This window comes from Mustelus asterias, chromosome 1 (genome assembly GCF_964213995.1).
Source record: "Mustelus asterias chromosome 1, sMusAst1.hap1.1, whole genome shotgun sequence".
Taxonomy (NCBI): Eukaryota; Metazoa; Chordata; class Chondrichthyes; order Carcharhiniformes; family Triakidae; genus Mustelus; species Mustelus asterias.
In genome coordinates, this window is record NC_135801.1 from 71,146,540 (window position 1) to 71,168,066 (window position 21,527).

Genomic DNA, 21,527 nt, shown 5'->3' on the forward strand with positions numbered 1-21,527 from the left:
TATGTTAGATGAGAAAGCATTCTTTCACATTAAAATTTAATAATAGTATAAGCAAATGAAGTGGCTTGTTATGGCAGAGTGGACACTGATGAAAAAAACAATTATGTGGCAGTCAGAACAATGTAACTTGGCTGATCAGCGGAATTAGTGTTTTACAAATCATTTGTTGCAAAGACTTAAAACAGTACTGTAAATCCTCAGAACTATTATCTTTGGCCAAATGTAACCCTTTTGTTCCATTGGAATGAAATCCAAGTCTAAACGTAGGAAATGTAATTTGCTTCACTTTGTGGCAGGCAATCTGGCAAATTACCTTCCCTTTGTAGAACAATTGTTTAATTGATTTCAGCTTCTGCGCAGGCGCTAAAAAATAAAATTGCCCTTCAAGGTGTTTTTGCATCACTCTAGAACAGGAGATGTATAGAACAGGAGATGTAGAGAAAATGTTTCCACTTTCGGGGTTCTAGAACTAGAGCTCATAAGTGTAGGATAATCACTAAAACATACAGTAAGAATTCAGGCGAGATACCTTTATCCAGAGAGCGGGTTAGAATGTAGAGCTTTCTATCACAAGGAATAGTTAAAGTGAATAGCATAGATGCATTTAAGGAGAAACTGGATAAATGTATGATGGAGAAAGAAATAAAAGATTATGCTGATAGGGTTAAGTGAAAGAGTGGATGGCGATTTATGTGGAGCATGGGCATCAGTTGGGCTGTATAGTTTGTTTCTGTGTTGGAAATCCGTGCATTTTGTGAAATATTGATTTGTAATACCTTGACAGAACAGTTAATGACTGTTAGAGCTTCCAAAGCAGTTCTCAATATATTTGAACAGTTTTTAAACACAGTTCCCATGTGTACTATTAAAGGTATTCCTGATGATAGTAAGTTATATGAACATAAGCCGCCAGATTTTCCCCTTTGAGGCAGGAATCACAAGTCGGACTATTTCCCAATGTCGAGATCCCATCTCCCGATTGATAGTGCACATCCAAGCTATCTTCATGGTGAGATGACGGAGATGGCCTTGGAGTCAGATCCACTGCCTCCAGAAACAGGCCTGAGGCTGGAATAGAGGTAAATGGAATCCGAGACAAGCAGGTTAGAAGGCACACATCTGCTCACTGGGACCTCACCTCTCACTGCCCTCAATCTCACCAACTTTCTCAGCCCCATGCCTCCTTGATAGCCCCATGTCCCCTTCATATCCCCCATGGCCCTTCCATGCTTCTCATACCCACTCACCTACTATTCACTATGGACAGAACTCATGAGCCCAATGATAACAATGTGAAGTATTTGAAATGTTAATGAGACTATTAAACAAAACACAACCATTCAAAGTCCATGGTTCCATTATTTCAAAGGTTCAATAGATGGCTGGCCCTCAACCAAAAAAGACAGCAATCTGGTCAGCCAGTTACAAGATTCAACAAATAGCTGAGCTCTGAATCAATGTAAATAAAATCACAGGGTCCAAATGAGACACTAAAATTTGAATGTCAAAACTTTTGAATGATGTGGAGATGCCGGCGTTGGACTGGGGTAAACACAGTAAGAACTTTTGAATGCAGAGGAACACTTTATCCAGTGAATAATGTGTTCTAATGTATCTGAGTATTTTCACAATGCTGGTCAATGTATTGGTCACTTGCCATTTAAGAACAGAACTCTATCATCAATCATTGTATTAAAAATATACTTAAATTATCATACAGCATTTAATTTTGACATGTAAAGTTGCCAACAACTTTTAAACCTTCCTGTCAAAATGTTCCCAATTCCAGAACAGTCTTCCTCCATGGTTCATGAACACACTGACCTGACATGATGCACACAGGTTTCAGAAACCCACTATCCTCATTGCAAATGTCAAACACAATGAGGTGCAAAAGTGAGGTAGGCAACAGTATGGAAGTCTTGATGCCTGTTTCATGCACATTGGGTTATGACCCTCCACGTTTCCCATGCTTATCAAAATAGCGACTCTGGCAGGAATTAGGTCTTGGTTTCAGACTTCCAATTTTTCCTGCCTCTTTCCCCTGACCCGTTGTAGGGATCTAGGTGCTCTAGTACATGTCTAGTACGCAGGTACATTAATTAAATGCATTGTAGGCTGTTCAGAGAAGGTTTACTGGACTGAAACCTGGAATAAGGGGTTGTCTTATGTGGAAAGATTGGACAGACTGGGCTTGTTTCCACTGACATTTCAGAGAGTGAGGGGCAACATGGTTGAAGTATATAAGATCCTGAAACGTCTCGACAAGGTGAATGTGGCAAATTGAGTTGTCCTTTTAAGATAGAGACTCAGAGAATTCTTTCTAAGGGATGTGCAACTTTGAACTCTTTGTCTGAGAAGGCAGTAGAGGCAGGATCATTGAATATTTTTAAGGCAGACGTAGATTGATTCTTGTTAGATAAGGGAATCAAAGTTTATCAGGGGTAAATGGGAATGCGGAAGTTGAAACACAAACAGATCAATCACAATCTTATTGAAAGGTGGAGCATACCTAAGGGGCTGAGTAGCCTGCTTATGATCCTAGATTGCATGTTTACCTTGTGTCAGGGTGACAAAATTTGGCCCAAGTTCTCAGTAAGATTTCCACTCTGTGCTGAGTTGGGGTGCAGCACTTGTATTTCATTTGAGTCCAGGTCTCCAGACTGTTGATTTGGTCCCATGTCCAATGATATCCATACCATGTGAGAGAATTGGGTTCAGCCATGGTGTCCTCCAGAATTGCACAGCTGATACCCATATACAGCTCAAACATGAAATAAGCTGACTTGGGTGTGGAACTGGAGCACTGTGAGTGCCCACAGAATCATGCTCCAACATGCACACAGTACCCTGAAAATATGTGGGGGCAAAGGGGCAGAAAATGTGGTTTCTGTGGTAGATGTGGTTTACATGGACTTCAGCAAGGCGTTCGATAAGGTCCCCCATGCAAGACTTCTCGAGAAAGTGAGAGGGCATGGGATCCAAGGGGCTGTTGCCTTGTGGATTGAGAACTGGCTTGCCTGCAGAAGGCAGAGAGTGGTTGTAGATGGGTCTTTTTCTGAATGGAGGTCGGTCACCAGTGGAGTGCCCCAGGGATCTGTTCTGGGACTCTTGCTGTTTGTCATTTCCATAAATGACCTGGATGAGGAAGTGGAGGGATGAGTTGGTAAGTTTGCCGACGACACGAAGATTGGTGGTGTTGTGGATAGGTTGGAGGGATGTCAGAAGCTGCAGCATGACATAGATAGGATGCAAGACTGGGCGGAGAAGTGGCAGATGGACTTCAACTCAGATAAATGCGTAGTGGTCCATTTTGGCAGGTCAAATGGGATGGAGGAGTATAATATCAAGGTTAAGACTCTTAGCAGTGTAGAGGATCAGAAGGACCTTGGGGTCCGGGTCCATAGGACTCTTAAATCGGCCTCGCAGGTAGAGGAGGTGGGTAAGAAGGCGTATGGTGTGCTGGCCTTCATCAATCGAGGGATTGAGGTTAGGAGTCGGGAGATAGTGATGCAGCTTTATAAGACCCTCATCAGACCCCACTTGGAGTACTGTGCTCAGTTCTGGTCACCTCATTACGGAGGGATGTGGAAATGATTGAAAGGGTGCAGAGAAGATTTACAAGGATGTTGCCTGGATTGGTTGGCATGCCTTATGAGGATAGGCTGAGGGAGCTCGGTCTTTTCTCCTTGGAGAGACGAAGGATGAGAGGTGACCTGATAGAGGTGTACAAGATGTTGAGAGGTATAGATCGGGTGGATTCTCGGAGGCTTTTTCCCAGGGCTGAAATGACTGCTACCAGAGGACACAGGTTTAAGGTGCCGGGGAGTAAGTACAGAGGAGATGTCAGGGGTAAGTTTTTCACTCAGAGGGTGGTGGGTGAGTGGAATCGGCTGCCGTCAGTGGTGGTGGAGGCAAACTCGATAGGGTCTTTTAAGAGACTTCTGGATGAGTACATGGGACTGAATAGGATTGAGGGTTATAGGTAAGCCTATATATAAGCCTAGGTAGGTAGGGACATGACCGGCGCAACTTGTGGGCCGAAGGGCCTGTTTGTGCTGTATTTTTTCTATGTTTTATGTTCTAAAATTATGAGAAAATAGATGTAGCAAGAGGGCACACTTCTGCCAATAATTGCAAAGTAAGTGGGTGGGTTTTCTCGCCCCTCTGCAGCATGTTTTTCAACTGCAGCAGGCAGCTCGCCAATGACGGAATCTTCTAGTCCCACCATTACCAATGGGATTTCCCATTGAATCCACTCCCCAGGAAATCCATGGTGGGGGTTTGCCTTCAGCGGGACCAAAAGATCCTGCTGGTGGGAAGAGCCAAAACATCCCATCCAGCTATGCAGAGTTTGAAAATGCATTTCAGGATGGGAATCATGAACAGTTATAGAGTTTGGACTGGGGAAACAAAGCAAGGTGACTCCTCAACCAATACCAAAGTTATAAATTAGGTTCTACAGTATCTGAGTTATATACGGTACTATCTCACTGAAATAAAACTTATTACTAAAATGTTGACTGGATTAAGTGACAGAGACTACTTATATTACTATAGTGCATTTCAAATACAGGGAAATTTTCCAAGTGAATAATGAGTAGACAACAGAAGGAAGGTGAAAGGACAGAGATGGATTAAAAAAGCAAAAACATATGGCCAAAGGGAAGACAGGCAACAAGGCAGTGACACTGAGGATAAAATAGGGGCCTAGGAATATTTGAGAATGAGAAAATAGTTATTGGGCCCAATACGTTTGTCCATTTTTAATTCATCTTAAATTTAGCTGCCTTACTTCTCAAAATAGCACTCAATTCCTCCGCCCCAAGAAACATATGTAATTATTGCTTGAATCCCCTGCCAGTTTATGTGGGCTTCCCTGGCACATTATTACACAAGCCTCCTTCTACCTTTTGATTGAAACTGGTTCATTTGATTCCTTTCTTACTCCAAGGCTTGGATTTTCATCCCAGGATCAGGTTCACCAAGTCGGGAGATTCCCCAGCTTGGTGAACTTGACCTTTAAAATTGGCTGCCTTCAGGTTGGATATTTTGGTCGGAGAAAGTAGACTGAAATAGGAGTTGGGGCAGGTGACCCTGGAATGAACATGGAAGCTGCTAGGTGCCGAGGCAGTCTGGGTGCGAGGCTCAACACGGTTTTGAAAATTTACAAAAATAAAATAAAAATATCCCTCCAGTGCTCACACCTCCATGCATTTGCTATCCTCTATCCATGCCAAACTACACAAAATCATAACCCTTCTCTACCCCCATCACTCGGTAGGCCAACCCATGCCTCTCTATCTGCTCCCGTTGCCCCCATACCCTCCAAGCTAACTTAGTGCCAACTCATGCCATCCATGCTCCCCACCCTCCATCCATTATCCTTACCCCTCCCAAATGGCCTGCGAATTGTGTGTACCCAAACCCAGACTGACTCCAATCTCACCCCTGCAAATATGGGAAATGCCGCGTTTTAGGACAGGACAGAGAATCCTGTGCATCGTGGCGAAAATCTGGGCCCAAGTTTTTTTTATTTTTTAGCACACATCATATGATATTGGAACTCATTATGAGTCATTGTGAGCAATTCAACTTGATCAACTTCTGTAGTTTCTTATTTTAATGTCTGATGTTACTTGACCTCTTTCTAATGTGACTTAAGTAGACCTGTGTGAACTTAAAGGGTTGAAGATAATTATAACTGCACCCATTGAAATCTGCTTATAATTAATACCAGCTTCTGCAGACCTTTTGGAACACAGCGTAGTCACATTACTGTAAGATTTATGTGACTGACCACTACTTGCCTCAATGTACCTTCCAGGGGTTTGCACAGAATGGTCAGTGTTTACATTGCTAAACAGCTTTATATAAAGCCAGAGGCGAGTTTTCTCATTACTACCTTGGGATTCTTGGGGTTGATTTTTAATATCCCCTTTAAAGTCTTCAGATTTTTTACATCAGTCATAGTTTGAATAATTAAAGCATTATCTTCAAGTAGAGGAGGTGCTAACTCGATCTTTTTATCTGATGCACAGTGATGGCTTTGTGTTGGATAATGCTGCATATAAAATAGTCTGATTCTTCAGTCATTTTCCCCACTCACTTTTAGAATATCTTGATTGCTCTGATAGAAGGGAAAGCAAAATATACCATAATTGTGTTAAGCATTTCATATATGGCTTATTTGGGAGAGGAGATCAGAATTTATTCTTCACTCAGTTTAAATGCTCCATCATTATATTAAGCTGGTTTGTGGGGACTTTTTATTTTGACTTTTTGAACTAGTTAGGGATTGAATATTTTGTCCCTTGAATTTAATGAATGCTGCCATTGGCCCTACTTTATTTTTATTTATTAACTCCCACTCCCCTGGAAGTTGCATAATATGCTAATAGCATGCTTTCTTCACTCTCCTGCTCATCCCATTATATCACCTTTATGCTGCTGCATTTCCATTGCAACCGGCCAACCCATCAGCCTGCGATCCTTCAGTTCAGACAGGTCCAACACACCAAGCCATGGCCCATACCAGAGGGACAGTGCCATGATTGAAGAATTAATCACAGCTGCAAGTAGCCAGGTATGCAAAATTGCACCTTTGATACAGTTTGAACAGCACATTTGCGACTTTAATGCATAGTTATGCCTTAGATTTCCCTTGTCAATTATTAAACTACATGCAGTATTTTCACTAATAAAAAAAAGATTCCTCTTTGCTCTGCATCTGATAAGAATGACTTCTTCTTAGTTTTATTCAAGAATTTCTCTTGGACAACGTGTTTGTTACTTCTTTTGAGATTGAAAAACTAAGGAATAAAGTAGCACTTGTGTATTGTGTTTTGCTATAAAATGTAACACAAATTCAGTATTAATTGGTTTTTATTGGTAAGATTTTTAATACGTACTTAGAATGAGAAGTTTACAATATGCATCCATTTACATTTCCATATATTTTGAAATTAAATATTATCAATAAATTATTTTAAGCATGTGTCATAGTTCAGACTTTATTCATAGAGACAGTCTCATCAATAATTACATGTGTTTCTTTGAAATTGCAGGTAGCTCTGGCCAAAGGCCCTGACAAGGACTCATCATGGGAAGTAGAGAACTTGGACAATGTGGCTCTTTCTTCCAGTCCAATCCATTCAGGGTGAGATTTATAAATATATCTGGCAAGTACAGAGAAGAAAGGGGAGTGCATGTGTTTGTGGGGGAGCTGGGAAAATAGCATGTGATAGCCTGCATTCACTGGGAATATATCACTCTGTCCAAGGACTTTTAAAATGCATTTTAATTTTGCATTTTTCACATTTAAGTAATTAGCTTTTAAAAAAGCTTCATCCTTAAATTACTTTATTTTTGCATATCTTCAAGGCCTAATAATTTTTCATAATCTTATTCCATGCACTCTAAGTAGCTTACTGGAGAGATATATAGCTTTTAGGGCTGGCGATTGGACAGGCTTAGCAGGAGGGCTCTTCATTCACATGGAGCAGGCAGATGGAAAGTACCACTTTGGCTTTGGGCTCACATTTGTCCTTCAGGTGAGGCCCCTACAGCTCACTCCACTCTGTATACCAATGCAGAATTTACCATACACCATCTATCCCATTTAGTATACTTTCTCACATTTGCCACTTTAACCACTTAATTTCTCTCTCTCTCTTTGCAAAGTGGTTGGTAAGACTGAAGCTGGTGACATCTGAGACGCAATAAATTTTCCAAAAATTTAAATTTGCATTTTAAAATTATGTTCAAATTAATTGTTGAAATCAAAATATTATTTGTACGTATTTTAAACACTTGCTCAAAATTTCAACAAGTGATATAGAGCACCCAATATACCAGACTCCAGCTGCCTATGTTATTCAACCAGTCCCAAAGATAATCTGCCAGTGAAGGAACAAACTTTTAAAAGCAAGGCTGTCAATTCAAGATGTCAAAGTAAAGGCGTAAAAGGCAACATTAAATTATTCATATTTAAAGGAATAGATGGCCACTCAATTTTTTTTATTATCATCTATCAGCATGGCTTCAAAGCAATTGCATTTTCAGCAGAGAAGCTGAGACAGCATGAATCAGAATAGAAGTGCTTAATCCTTATTACAAAAGGATACAAGATAAATCTTGAAAAATCTATTGCAGTAGAAGCCATTTACAACATCTTACAGAGAAAGCCCATTGGAAACTGATTTGCCATAATGAATTGCTGTTGATTGGCCAACTAGCATCTATCCACTTGGTCCATTCATTTAGGCAACAGCTGTTGGGTTTTAGTGAGATTTTCAACACAACACACCAGTGGAATATCTAAATCTCTCAGCTACCATCTAATTGAAATGCCAATTGGCTGAGTAAGTTGCTGAAGGGGAGACACAAAAACTGAGCATCCAACTACAAGAATCAACTTTTTTATAGTGACCCAAACAGAGCTGAATCTTACAGCTGACTGTTCTGTTGACTTATTTCACCGACTAGTGACCTTCTAGTTCCAAGTCTCCTGGCATTTCGGTCAGCTATGAAACTCAGCTGTTCTACCAACACTCAAACATAGCTGAAAAATCATACTTTACCAAGAATCCACTACATGTACCCAGTAAAATCATGGAATCTCAAGGTTGATTAAGATGCAATAATTGACAAGAGACCACTGAAACGAGGATCCGCAAGTACAATGGTCAGTGACAATTGGTTAATCTGGATAAATTTGTTTCCAGTGAGGTATCTCAATTAAATGGCTTTTACTGTATTTTTAGTCGCGTTTAGTGAATGCAGTGATGGTTAACTATCTGTGAAATTATCATGGTTGCTGTGGCTACATTTCTCAGCATCTATTTATTGTTCCCCTCCCCCATTGATACATCTTTTTTAAATCCCCCATTGCTGCCTCCCACCTTTGTATCTTATCCTTCAGCTACTGGAGCAAGATGGTGCAAGACATAGGAACTTTCCAGCCAGCAGGGTGAGAAGACTTTTATCCTATCTGTCTAGATGGACCTGAATTTGGGGTTGGGTGGAAAGATATTTCAAGCCCACACATCCGTTGGTTTCCTAGGAGGTGGGCAATTAAAATGCTCCAGATTTCTTGCTCACCAGATTTTGAAAGATGCTTCTAGACAGGCAGCTAAGATGCCCACCCAAAGCTGGAAAGGTTCTAATTTCTATTTGGCAATGGGGTTATTGGCCTAAGTAAGGAAGCCACCATAGTTTTCCCACCAGGTGAAGAGGTTTGAGGAGCTGAAGAGTTCTTCCAGGTCTCCTTTGTAGGGCTGCAAGGAGCAGGAGTATTTGGAAGCTGACAGCTACTTCCCTCTGGTCCAGGTAGGGAGTTGACTGCTAGCATGGGAATGTGATAGTTAAAGTGGCCTCAGACTGCTGTGGAAGACTAGCTGAAACCAGTCACTGCCCATTGGAAAAAAACATTTAAAATTTCTCCCAGATCCTAGAGGTAAAAGGCCAGTGCCAATCCAACTGCACCATGTTGCTTACTCTTTCGTTTTGATAAAGGCCATTGTGCCCAAGTAGATAAACAATACTGAATATTCCAAATGAAAATGTGTGATTCCATGTTCCTTTTGACATTTTGTGCTAGTTTTGGCAGATAACATGAAATAAATCATTCACGTTAAATGAAGACCTGTATGCAAAAGCTGAAATAACTTTGATAGTCCCATTCAAAAAAAGCGGCGGCATGGACAAGTTGGGCCGAAGGGCCTGTTTCCATGCTATAAACCTCGATGACTCTATTCAGTATCACAACTATTTGTAACTAGCAGTTTTGTGCAAATAACTCTGCCACCACTTACCTTAGTTATCTCTGCAACAGTAAGGCAGTACACAATGTTAACTGCAATGGCAAAGCATTTTGTTTCTTTGACACTGTAACTGGCATTTCAAAACAATCAAAATAATTATTGCAGAGAGGAATCTCCAGCTTATCAATTTAGGCCTTCTATGGTCTATGGCTTTGCAACAGATTCCCTAAGAAGGATAGTCAAAGTTCAGGTTAGTGAAGTTACTAATGCTGATTAAAGTTGAATCATATTTCATTGAAGGATACCTGGCAAGAATCTACTTCTGGATTATATATTCAAGTTTTAATTTAGGCTTTGTACTGATGATCCATTTCTGTAATTGTTGTGCTGTTGTTCATGTGGATTGGTATTTTTTGAGGCTTTACTACTTCAGTGAAAGAAAGAACAGGAAGTCATTTAAGCGACCATTTTGAAGTCCCTTTGCACCCCTTTCCCTGACATCAGTAATGTCTCCCAATCAACTGGGAACATGACCACCTGAGGATCAATTTTAACCCTTTCCTCCCAGCAGAACTCCGGCAGGTGATTAGTTAAAAATAGGCAGCTTCCTACTATCATGAGAATTGACTCCATCTCACTGTCCTTAACATTAATCTGAAGGGTTTTGCAGGTGGATGAGGCACTCACACGAATCTTTATACATTAATGCGATCGTTATAGCATTTTGACTGGGGCCTGAGAATGGACGCGGCCACAGCAACTTTCCTGCAAGACAAAAGCAAGTACACAGCCAGTGAAAGGGAAGCCCCAGATAAGTCAGAAAATGTCCTTTGTGGTTAGGAGGAGCAGTGATGGGCCTTCGGAATCAAAAGGAAAGTTGTGGCCTCCCCTGCCCCAGAATTCTTCCCTTTTCTCCTGTGAGACCTTTCTGAATCTCCCCTCTTGCCACCTGGACAGAAACCAGCAGACAGCCAAGAGCAACCTCATCTTCTATTGCACCAGATGATAGCTCCTGTTGTCTGGCAGTGTCTTGAGATATCGTGGTCATATAGCTTCTCCAGTAATTAACCTTCTGCTAGCTAATACCCTGCTTTCCATACATATTCTGTTACAGCTATTCTTCTCCAATCCCTGACAGTGAATCAAGGTGAAGATTTGCATTGTGGCTTTCTGTGTGAAACCATTTGCTTTATTACGTTTTGTAGCCCTTCCTTAACCTAGGATTAAAATGCCTCGGTGCTTTGTCTTGCATGGTTGTGTTAACTTGGCCATCAAAAAACAAGTGCAAGTGCAAGTGTCAGTATTTAAGCTTGCATATTGTTTTCCAGCCTGATATTCATTTTTATTGGCTAATGGAAATTTGCACCAAATCTTTGTTCTCTCACATCAATGAAAGAAACAGGAAAACAAATCATGAAATACAAACCTATCTATTAAATGACCATTCTGAAGAGATGATTATTCCATAATAAATATTTCATTTGTTTTCTAGTTTGAAGGTATTAATTTTGTCTTATTTACACAGCTGTCATGGCATGTCAAATGTTGTGTTTAAAAAGGCAATGTCAATCTACAAGTATAATTTCTATCCTAAAGGTTAAGAGCATCAATGATGCAGAGCACTGAAATGATTTTTCTTTTTACTCAACTGGTATTGAGATGAATGAAAAGACTATTGCTGACATTATCACTGGTGCAAAATGAATTTTTTCATGCTTTCTCCCTTTGTTACTGTAATTCTGTTTTATGTAAATAATTAATGAAGCCTGAATCTCATTCTTTCTGAACTGTGGTACAGGAATTTTATTGATATAGTTAAAGAAGTAACTTTTTGTTGAATCAAAAAATGAAATAACCACACCAGCATTATGATTCACTTATTTTATACACTGAGTTATAACAATTCAAGTAAAGTGGGAAAAATAATTTTATGTGAAAGAGAAACATCTCTGCACTTGCATAATGTCACTTAACAAGGGGGAATTGGAATTATGCTTATTGCTTCATGAAATAATATTATTTGTTGTTGCCTATTGTGTGCTTTGATATCCTCCAAACAACTGTCTTAATTTGAAGTTTTATTTTTCAATAGATGTGTGCCAACTAACAGCAACATAACAAATATCTTGATGAAAAATGCATTATGTAGTAAAGTTTCATTCTTCCTTGTGAGGAAAACTTGCAAAATTTATACACACTGCCTGCTTGCAACTGGGATATTGTGGTAGATGTTGAGCACAATCGGAGATTCGTCTGCAAATTGCATCCAAAATTGTAAATATTTTGAGAAGTGGTTTTGTTTCTTCAAATTTCTGCCCAAACTCCTTTGCATTTGGCAAATGCCAAATCTGCCCTGAACCAACACAATCATTTGTTTTGAGAGTAATTTGCAATAAAACCGATTCTTTGATGTGTTTAAGAGTGCTAACTTGGTGCAGTTTAATTAATATAGTAGAAAATGGGTTTATCACAAAAATGAGCATTTTTAGTCATAGAGCAACCCAATTTGAAATGACTGACAGTAATTTTGAAAAGATACAGAACCATTTGCTTGTTATATGGAAATACAGTAGTCAGTAGAGACGAGCTCTCTTTGCTCCCTTGTTCATTTCATTTCAAGTTTATAAAATTCTTCTGGACTCAGGCTATGAAGTAACAAGTTATTCTGGCCATGATGTTATACCTTAGTTTACTAGCATACAAATGATACTTCGCCTATTTTTGAAGTGATTTGTAATGGAAATTGCTGACCACATGCACTAATTTCAATTAAAAACACTTATACATTATACAGGTAAATGTACCTTAAGTGTGCACATTTATTTAATAAACATTGACCTCTGTTTATTATGAAATTTTCAGTCTTCCTATTTCTGGAATGAATTTATCAGATACAGTGCAGTTTCTGGACTTTTGTTTAGCTGTTACTGGGCATTACTTCAACTTCATCAGAATGATTGCTGAGAATGTTGACTTGCACACAGGATTCAGCAAACCTATCCTTGGTTTCTGTCCAGAACACAGTTGGATGATGCTTGGAGTTTGTTATAACATGCCCTATTTGAGATGCTTATTGGAGACCATAGATTAGATTACTTGCTCTCAGCATTTACTCTTTGGTGGGCATGGATCCAAAGCAGCTTTGTTGAATGTTAAACGTGACTGTGTGAATTGTCTCTGATTTAATTAGGTAAGTGAATTTGAATTAAAGGAATGATTTTAAATTGAACAAAGGGTTATAAGGGTGTAGACTTGATACAAATTAAGCTTTGTTGAAGAACAAAAGTCTGTTTCTCTCTATTATTCTACACTCAATTTCCCTCCCCCTTTCCCCTGAATTGGGAGGAGCTACAACTCATTTTTCCAGTAGCCCAGTATCTTGGATACCACTGATGATACCACAAGAATCTCTTTCAGTTTATCAGTTAAATCAAAAAAGAGTTCTGTTTATTGAGACTTCAAATAGAGAATGGCAAGTGGAAATGTAACCTGGTCTGCCAGAAAATGGAATCAACTCTAGAGAAGGCTGCACCATCCAATTGAAGTCTAGGAATCCACCAGAGCCTCAGTCTTTACACCAAAATAGACCTATAAATGTTCCATATGATCACAGTGATTGTTCCCTTTCTCCATTTATGTTCTGCCTCACGTAGAACAACCATCAATCCACTTCCCAAATCAAAAAGAAAGCCGCAAATCAAGAATAAAGTGGATAATAAAAGCTTTGTATTTAATTGCAGTTTCCTGGTTAGCTTCATGGTGGATGCTCGTGGTGGATCCATGCGGGGCTGTCGTCATAATGGGCTTCGTATTATAATTCCCCCTCGGAAATGCACAGCCCCAACACGTGTGACTTGCCGCCTGGTCAAACGTCACAGACTGGCGACAATGCCCCCTATGGTGGAAGGGGAGGGTCATGCAAGTAGGCTAATTGAAGTTGGACCATCAGGTGCTCAGTTCCTTGGGTAAGTTCCTAAATATGCAAATCCGATAAACAACCAAATTTTGTTTTTGCTTCGTTTAAAATGCAGTCAATTCATAGGCAACATTACATCCTGTTAATTTTGATAAATTTAAAGACACATTCTTGCAGAAAGATTATTTATCAATATATGTTTCTTTGGATAACAGCTAACCAGTTAATATGCAATCGCTGAAGAACTTATGAATCTACAGCTCTGGGCATTGTGATACTGTAACAGGCGGTGATATCTAATCAGAAATTTTAAAGAAATACAAAATTTAAGCAAGATGTGTTTTAGTGTTAATTGCAAAAAGAAAATTATGTATTTATACTGTTGTTTTGTATTTACAATACTAAGTAATCAAGATGCAGTAGAAAGATACTCAGCAAATCTTCATTCATCATAAGAGAATAATCACTAACCATTAACAGGCTATTGTAGAACAAGAAACAGAGGAATAATGCCAAATTATCCAGCATCAAATTATACTTTTAAATTTATTCTCAAGTAGAGATTAATCTAACATGTATGTTATGTATGTATAATGTAAGAAAATATGAATTTAGGGAACAGGAAAAGCCCATTATGTTCCACAAGCCTTTCTCATTTTGATTAATCAACCCTACCTAAGCATCTACACACCCTTAAATCATTTCTCTCTCCATTAAAATGAGTGGGATTGAATTGTACGTACATGTTTTTATCATATCTTGTATGGATGTTATTTGTATTATTAATCTGCATAGTCAAATTATGATTTTGACTTAATATTAAATTGATATCCCAACATCAGTAATCCATTTAGCTATGCCCAATCAAGTCAATCAAATACTAGACAGCAAATGCGTAGACTCATTGGTGGACTAATCTTGCTGTAGTTACTAAGAAACAATGTAAGGTCCGTGGTGACTGCAATATCCTATTAAATGTTAATACTACAGATATGTATCTGTACAGATCTGTACTGATACAGATATCTGCACTGGCATCCGGCTGGGAAAAAAAGCAGTATGTCTCATTTGCATATTACTTACATATGTGCTTCTTACCATTCCCCACCCCCCCACCCTGCCATTCTTTTGCCCCTCAATCTTATGCCCCCTCCCTGACTTCACTTTAGCAGATTGACTTTTTAGTACACCGGTATGAAATGTCTTTTGAACAGTTATATTTTGCTATTCTTGAGAAACCTGCATATTGTGCAGCGAAGCCAAGGGTTCAGTAAGAAGTTTAGAAGAGTGTAGAAGATAAGGGAGGAAATTAAGAAAATAAGAGAGGAATTAAACCTTTGATGAACAATCTTGTTTTCTTTGATTGTCCAGTAGGCAATCACAGAATCAATTGTCAATCTGTTGTTTTTAAGCTCCTGAATTATAATATCTCACTGAGACATTATCAACAATAACTACTGGTCAATTATTAATAATGGTAATATGTCTTCATTGTAAGATTGCAAAATTCTTAATTTGTCAAGCATCCCTGCAGGTGAAAAGAAAAGGTACTGATTGCATGTTAATGATTTCAAGATAGGCAAACAATCTCCGCTTGAATAACTAAAATAAACAGTCAGAACAAAGACTGAATGTTTGTTGGTTTTATACTTTTCATCTTCTCTCTTCCACTGCTGCTTTGGATTTACTCAGTAAACTGCATCTTCCTAACTCTCCTCCCCCTCTAAATGAGGGAGAAAGCTTGGTTAGCCGAATCCTGCAGCTTGGGCCTTCAGGAACCAAATTTCTTGGGTAGGAGAGACAAACAAAATGTTCAGAGAAGAATTCATTGGATGCCTCCATGCATATTCCTTGCAACCCTTTCCAACATTCTGTATACTTTTTTTAAACCCATCTATCTTTGTCCCTTACATGTCTGAATATTTGTTTTGTATATACAATATATATATATATATATAAAAGATATATTATGTGTATATATATATATATATATATATATACGGATCACATTTGCCAGAAGTAACTATTGTGATGTTTTGTGGCTTTGTGTCATGAATGTTGTCATAGCTGGGAATACATGTGTTCAATGTAGTAGGGAACTTCCTTTGTTGCCTTCCGCCCCATCCATTCCTTTTGTTATTTCCTTATGTGTTAGTGGACATTATAAAAATGTTCATTCATATTTTCCTACCCTTGTTAAACTGTGTATTAAATTGTAGTCTGTAACAAAGTGAAATGGAAATTGAAAGAAGTCTTATTAGAAAGATGTAATACAAGTGTGCTGAAGTTTTTGTGCCTTGTTACCTATTTATAGGCTAGGATCCTACTAAGATTTAAAATAGTTAAGTCCTGGGCCTCAATAGGACTTAACTTTTTAAATCCCAAAAAATAACTTCAACCCAGCATTTTGCCTATTTATAACTAGTGTGATCTTATTGGTCTTTCTTTCTTCCTCATTTCTGTCCTGTGATATTGCGTTTTTTTTCTTCATTTACAACATGAAATCAAAATCATGTTCTGTTATTCATTAAGATGAGTCAGCTGTGGTAGAGATGGAGGAGAACAATGTAAAATATTTAATATATATATGATAGTAATCAATTTTGTTGTTTTGCCCATTCATACCAATTCATTCATAATTTTTCATTTTTATCTCTCGATGTATCTCCCAATATTTTCTTGCTGCTGAATCATGTATTCATTTGAAAAATGCTACCATTTCCTTTGCAATTATTTTTCTCATTATCATTACTGTTCATTCTCTTGTCCATTAGTTCTCATGCTGCTGTTTTGTATCTCACTTTTTCCAACTATCTTTAGTGCCTGTGTTTTCAGTTCTGTTGTTCCATTCCTTTGTGCAGTCAATCCGCATCTGATGCCGGGTAGCCCTATGTTCTATGTGGTTAGTCTCCATGCAAAAAGAAAATGGGACTGGGAGCTCTCTGATTAGCAGTGTGAAATCTTGTCTGCGCCACTATTTGATAATCAGATCTTTCAGCTCCTTTTGCTTTGATACGCATTCTTGACTAGGAAATACATTAACTGAATCACTAAATACAGAACCAGCAACAACACAGTGACTGTTAGAGCAAAAGGCCACCAAGATATATACCTAGCCAGAGGTAAATGATGTTTCTAAGAATTATTTACTGAAGAACATTTTTTTGCATTTCTTGTTTCACTGTGTAAATGTATTCTAATATCTCTCCACTGTTAAAATAAAAATAAATTCTAGCAGTTTTATACTTGAGGAAGCAGCCCTTGTTCAATTACAAATACATATTCCTGCTCAAGACAAAGGGCTGAATTTTCACCACGGAAGCAGGAAACAGGAGACGGGTCTGTTTTTGGATCAGAAGCCTTCCTCCAGTGGGAAACTGATTAGAGTTCAGATTTTCACTAAGCGAGACCTTACTTGGTTTAAAGAGGGGTTTTCTATCCACTTAAAGCCAGTGGGGACAGAAATGGAGATGGGTCAGATGAAGTGAGAGACTCATTGGCAGCCATCATGGAGGTGTCTTGTCCTGAGGGAGAGATTATGGTTTGTGCCTAACCCTTCTACAGTACCAAAGAGAAGCAAGAGATCATGGGCGAGCCAGCTACCTGACACCAGAACAGGACAGAACCTTCCTTCATTGATATTGACCCAGATCTAAATGTTGATGACAGTGAGAGTGAGGAGGGAGGTCTCCTTCCCAGAGGGTGACTGGAGTAGGCCATCTTGTTGTGCAGTAGGGGCACCTATCTTTTCAGCAACATCTCCCTCTGTCTTCACGTCCTCTCTTACTTCCTGCTCCGAATCATTCCTGAATGAGCTGTCTCCTTCCAGGGTCTCACCATCCTAAAGGTCCACACCCTTCTGGAGGGCCATATTATGGAGGGCACAGCAGACCATCAGAATGATAGAAACCCTTGCTGAAGACTATTTGAGGGCACCACCCGACTAGTCTAGGAAATGGAATTGCACCTTAGAAGCCTGATGGCCTGTTCAATCTGCTGAGCAGGTGGAATTGGTTGTATCACTATGCCTCTGTCTCAGGCTCCCATAGAGGGGTGAATAGTCAACAACTCGTAGAGTTCCCTTATCCCTTAGGATCTATCCACATGTTATGGGGGTTGCAGTGAATACCTGAGGCAGCCTGAAATAGCAAAGGATGAAAGAATCATGGCAGCTGCCAGGAACGTGAGTGCATGCTAGGAAGGAAGCTGTTGTTGTAGTTTAGAGGAGTTGGACATTCAGAATGAAAGCCCTTTCTGTTTATGGATGTCACTGACTGGTCACAAGATTCCTTGGTGGCCTCAAGGATGCAATTGATAATGCTCTACATCTGGAGGAATCCAATGTCAGAGGGAATTTCCAATGCTAACTATCCCTGTGAGGGCATGTTTGTTGTTAGATGAATGGGCTATCCAACTCTGACAAAGTGAAGATCAGTTCCCTGCAAGATACCACGGAGGTCCGTATCAAACTCTGGGAACCCTTCACCAGAGTGAAGAAGTTCAAGGCTACAATGACTTTAATGGCTACTAGCTGGGCATGGCAACCATTGCGGTGATGCTCGAGGTCTTCAGAAATTAGGGCACCGACGTCTATGACCATTTGCTTGAAGAGTTGTTGTCTCCTGCAACAGTGGGTTCTCATCATCTCCAGGTAACCCTTTCTTCAGAAGTCAGTCCTGTATTTAATATTTGGTCTCCACTGCCTCTCTGTCCTTTGTTGCTCCCCCATGCCCTCCTGATGCCTTGGAGTTCTGCCCTCCTCCCTAGGGAGAGTGTTCCTCTCTTTGTCAAGGGGCTCAAAGTGCACTAATCATGTCCCAAGTCAGCTGAAACCTTCCTTCTGGGTAGATGGCTACCCAGCTTTCCTTGGAAACCTTGCCCCTTGCTCTTCTGCCCCCATGATCTCGGGGGGTGAGGTGGCGGGGTGACCCCTCTTCAACCCAGGCACTCTTCTTGCCACTCTGAAATGTCAAGGACATCCCCATACCAATTGTGAAGTCTCCCTTTTCCCTTCTGACCTTTTTTTGAGGCCGGGGTGATGCCCTGGGCAGCCATGACTGGTTCCCCACTTTGTACCTACCTATCTTCAGCCAGTCAGTTTCTGAACACATGAGTGAGCTGTATGACACTTTAAAAATTAGAACTTTATCCCCTGACAAACTCAATTGGGAGGAGATTGGGATTCCTGTCTTTCCTTCCGCCACCCCCGCCCTAGTGATTATTGCCAGCATAGAGATTGGTGCCTTGAAATTGACACATTGCCTGGCACCGGTGTTTTCAGAGCCCTGCTGCCCCTTTTTATGACTTCAGAGGACCCTGAAAATTCAGTCCAAACTGTCTACAAAAATATGATGCAAAAGACAAAAAAAGTCTCTTAACAGTTGTTGGTAAACTTGAAGGAAGAAACTTTAAGTACATTTAAATATTAAATCAGCAGAAATGCATTATATGGACCATTTAATCATTAACAAGAATAAATAGATGGGGAAGTTGCAAAACAGTAAGAAAATTAATTTCAGAACAAGAAGTTTGTTTGGTATTTTGACTCCTAATCAGCATTTCTGCAGCTTACACTCATTCATTTATTTATCATCATTGATATTGTCTATGATATGATCTTGTTCAGGAAAATTTTAAATTTGTGTTAGTTTACCAAAATTCAGAACTAATTCAAATCCTTGCGGAATGTCGATTGAAACTAGTAAGTCTATGTTATAAACTTTTGGGGATATTAGCGATTTGTTAAATGGTTGAAGAGCATTTCAGGATAACTTCAGGGCAGGAAGATGTTGAATCTGTTGCAAAACAGTTCAGATTCCCAGCATGTCTTTCAACTCCAGGACCTTATCCTCTCTGACACCTGACTGGGCACCTGACTGGTTGCGATTTCAATTAAAGTTAATTCCAGGTCAGGCAATTACATAACGAGAGTCAGTAATTCTCTATCACCTGATCACAAAACAGTCTTAGTGAACTTCTCAATACGAATGATTGCTGCCTCATAGAAGGTTAGCTTCTATTGGAAAAACGAGAGAAAATAAAAATGAAATTAGAAAATACATTTTAGGTGCTTCGCTTTAAATGATGGAATGCACCTTAATTGATGCAACCTATTTCACATGCAGCTAATTCAAGGTAACTTGACACTGTGGCAAACTCTGCATTCCTATTTAGTAGTCCCTATATCTTACATCTGTGTTAACAAATGAATGCCAGCTCACTTTGTTACTGACTATATAAAATTGGTAAAGAGTGGCATGAGACATGTTGGAATTAGGTCAGCTTCCACATTTTACTCACTTTAACATCTGGTGTTTCAGGCCTGTGATTGTGGAGATTCCACACTTTGCAGCCGTGCGTGGAAAGGAACGGGAGCTGGTGGTGCTGCGCAGTGAAACTGGGGAGACCTGGAAGGAACATCAATGTGAATATACTGAGGAAGAGTTGAATGAAATATTGAATGGGATGGATGAAGGTACCAACCTTGTTGGGGTGATGGGAGGTGTCGGGTAGTGCAAGAAACAATTAATGAAAAAAGGGTCATTGTAATTATCTCATGACACATTTTCAGTAGCTGAGAGTCCAACATTCATCCTACCTTGTAGATGCATTTAGATCCATTAAATCAATCTGAATTTATCCTTTTATTGTGGGCTAATGTAGTAGGCCTTACCTTCGGTATTATTGGGAATTGCTGAAGGAGTTTGTAATTTTTGAAGCAAGTGTGGAATCGGATACAGGCTGTAACAGTGTCAACGGCAGCGTGACATTGAGAAGGTGTGACATTGACCTTGCGTGCAACATCAGTCACTTATTCAGAAAGAAACTTTCAGTCATAGATTACCTTATTCTATGAAGAGTAATTCCATCTATTAGAGCAAACAATAGAATGATGCCTTGAACTAGAAATAGTTCTCAATTCAAAAGTAAAACTTATTGGATTGTTTAATATAATCATTATTTTTGAATAACATCATTCATACATTCAACTTTAAAATCTAAATTTTATCAAGATTCTAGATTATGGTTATAAAATTAAGGAATTATGTACCACTTCTGTATGATGAGGGTCTGTTGAATAAGTTATGATTTCTCAGTTGTACCACACAAAAAGTACAATTACTACTTCTCCCATCAGACATTGTTAGATATCATTGGTGGTATTAGCTTGAACAATACTACAAGCTGGTGGCCAGCCAGTTTTGATGTCTGCAGACATCTACACCGACCCATGATCGATCATTCCTGCCCTGAGCCCTTTTCTCAGGTGAAGGCTAGCACACCTCTTGCTGTCTTCCCAAAAGTTGCACTTTCAATCTTTTTGTTTACACCAACTGCTCTGGTTCTTCTCATCACCAGCCTTCCACCATTCACCTTCTCTCGAATCCTTAAAATCCACTCTCCGCCACTCGCACCTTTATACTTAACACCATCTGTCTCTGCATTTCGTCAGCAAGTATCTTTCATAGGCTTCATCTAACATTGTCCCCAATGGTATGTCAATGCTACGATGTTCAAGTATGGAGAATGTAGCTTTTCCCATCTATTAGATTCACTCCTCAGAACTATTAAATTTACCTTTTAACTGCACCACTAACATTGGCATTTTAAAAAATGTACAACCTACTTTGCTCAAGGCCATTAAGACACATTGATTTAGTAGATCAAAATTAAATCATAAACATGTTCTGAAAATAATGTATTTTTAGTAATTTAGTGTTGAGTCCAATTCTGATTTCTGATTCAATTACTTTTGGTAATTTGTTTTCTTTTTAAATAGATCACTGAGCAGTGGGGTGTACATTTATGACTAAGGTACACAATTTAAATAGAAAATCTGCAGTAAT

At 39.3% G+C, this 21,527-nt stretch overlaps 1 protein-coding gene across 8 annotated transcripts in view; it reads left to right on the forward strand.

The window, feature by feature from the left end:
* Nucleotides 1–21,527, forward strand: part of ank2b (ankyrin 2b, neuronal) — an 876,340-nt gene that overhangs the window by 767,046 nt on the left and 87,767 nt on the right. For 3 of the 8 annotated variants that reach the window (XM_078213593.1, XM_078213597.1, XM_078213634.1), the window contains exons 26-31: nucleotides 6,484–6,586; nucleotides 7,068–7,159; nucleotides 8,924–8,971; nucleotides 10,879–10,911; nucleotides 13,505–13,729; nucleotides 20,001–20,155. In XM_078213593.1, the coding sequence (XP_078069719.1) occupies nucleotides 6,484–6,586; nucleotides 7,068–7,159; nucleotides 8,924–8,971; nucleotides 10,879–10,911; nucleotides 13,505–13,729; nucleotides 20,001–20,155 (656 nt within the window). The remainder of the gene's footprint in view (nucleotides 1–6,483; nucleotides 6,587–7,067; nucleotides 7,160–8,923; nucleotides 8,972–10,878; nucleotides 10,912–13,504; nucleotides 13,730–20,000; nucleotides 20,156–21,527) is intronic. The other 5 variants (XM_078213604.1, XM_078213628.1, XM_078213619.1 and 2 more) reach the window with 3 other exon arrangements.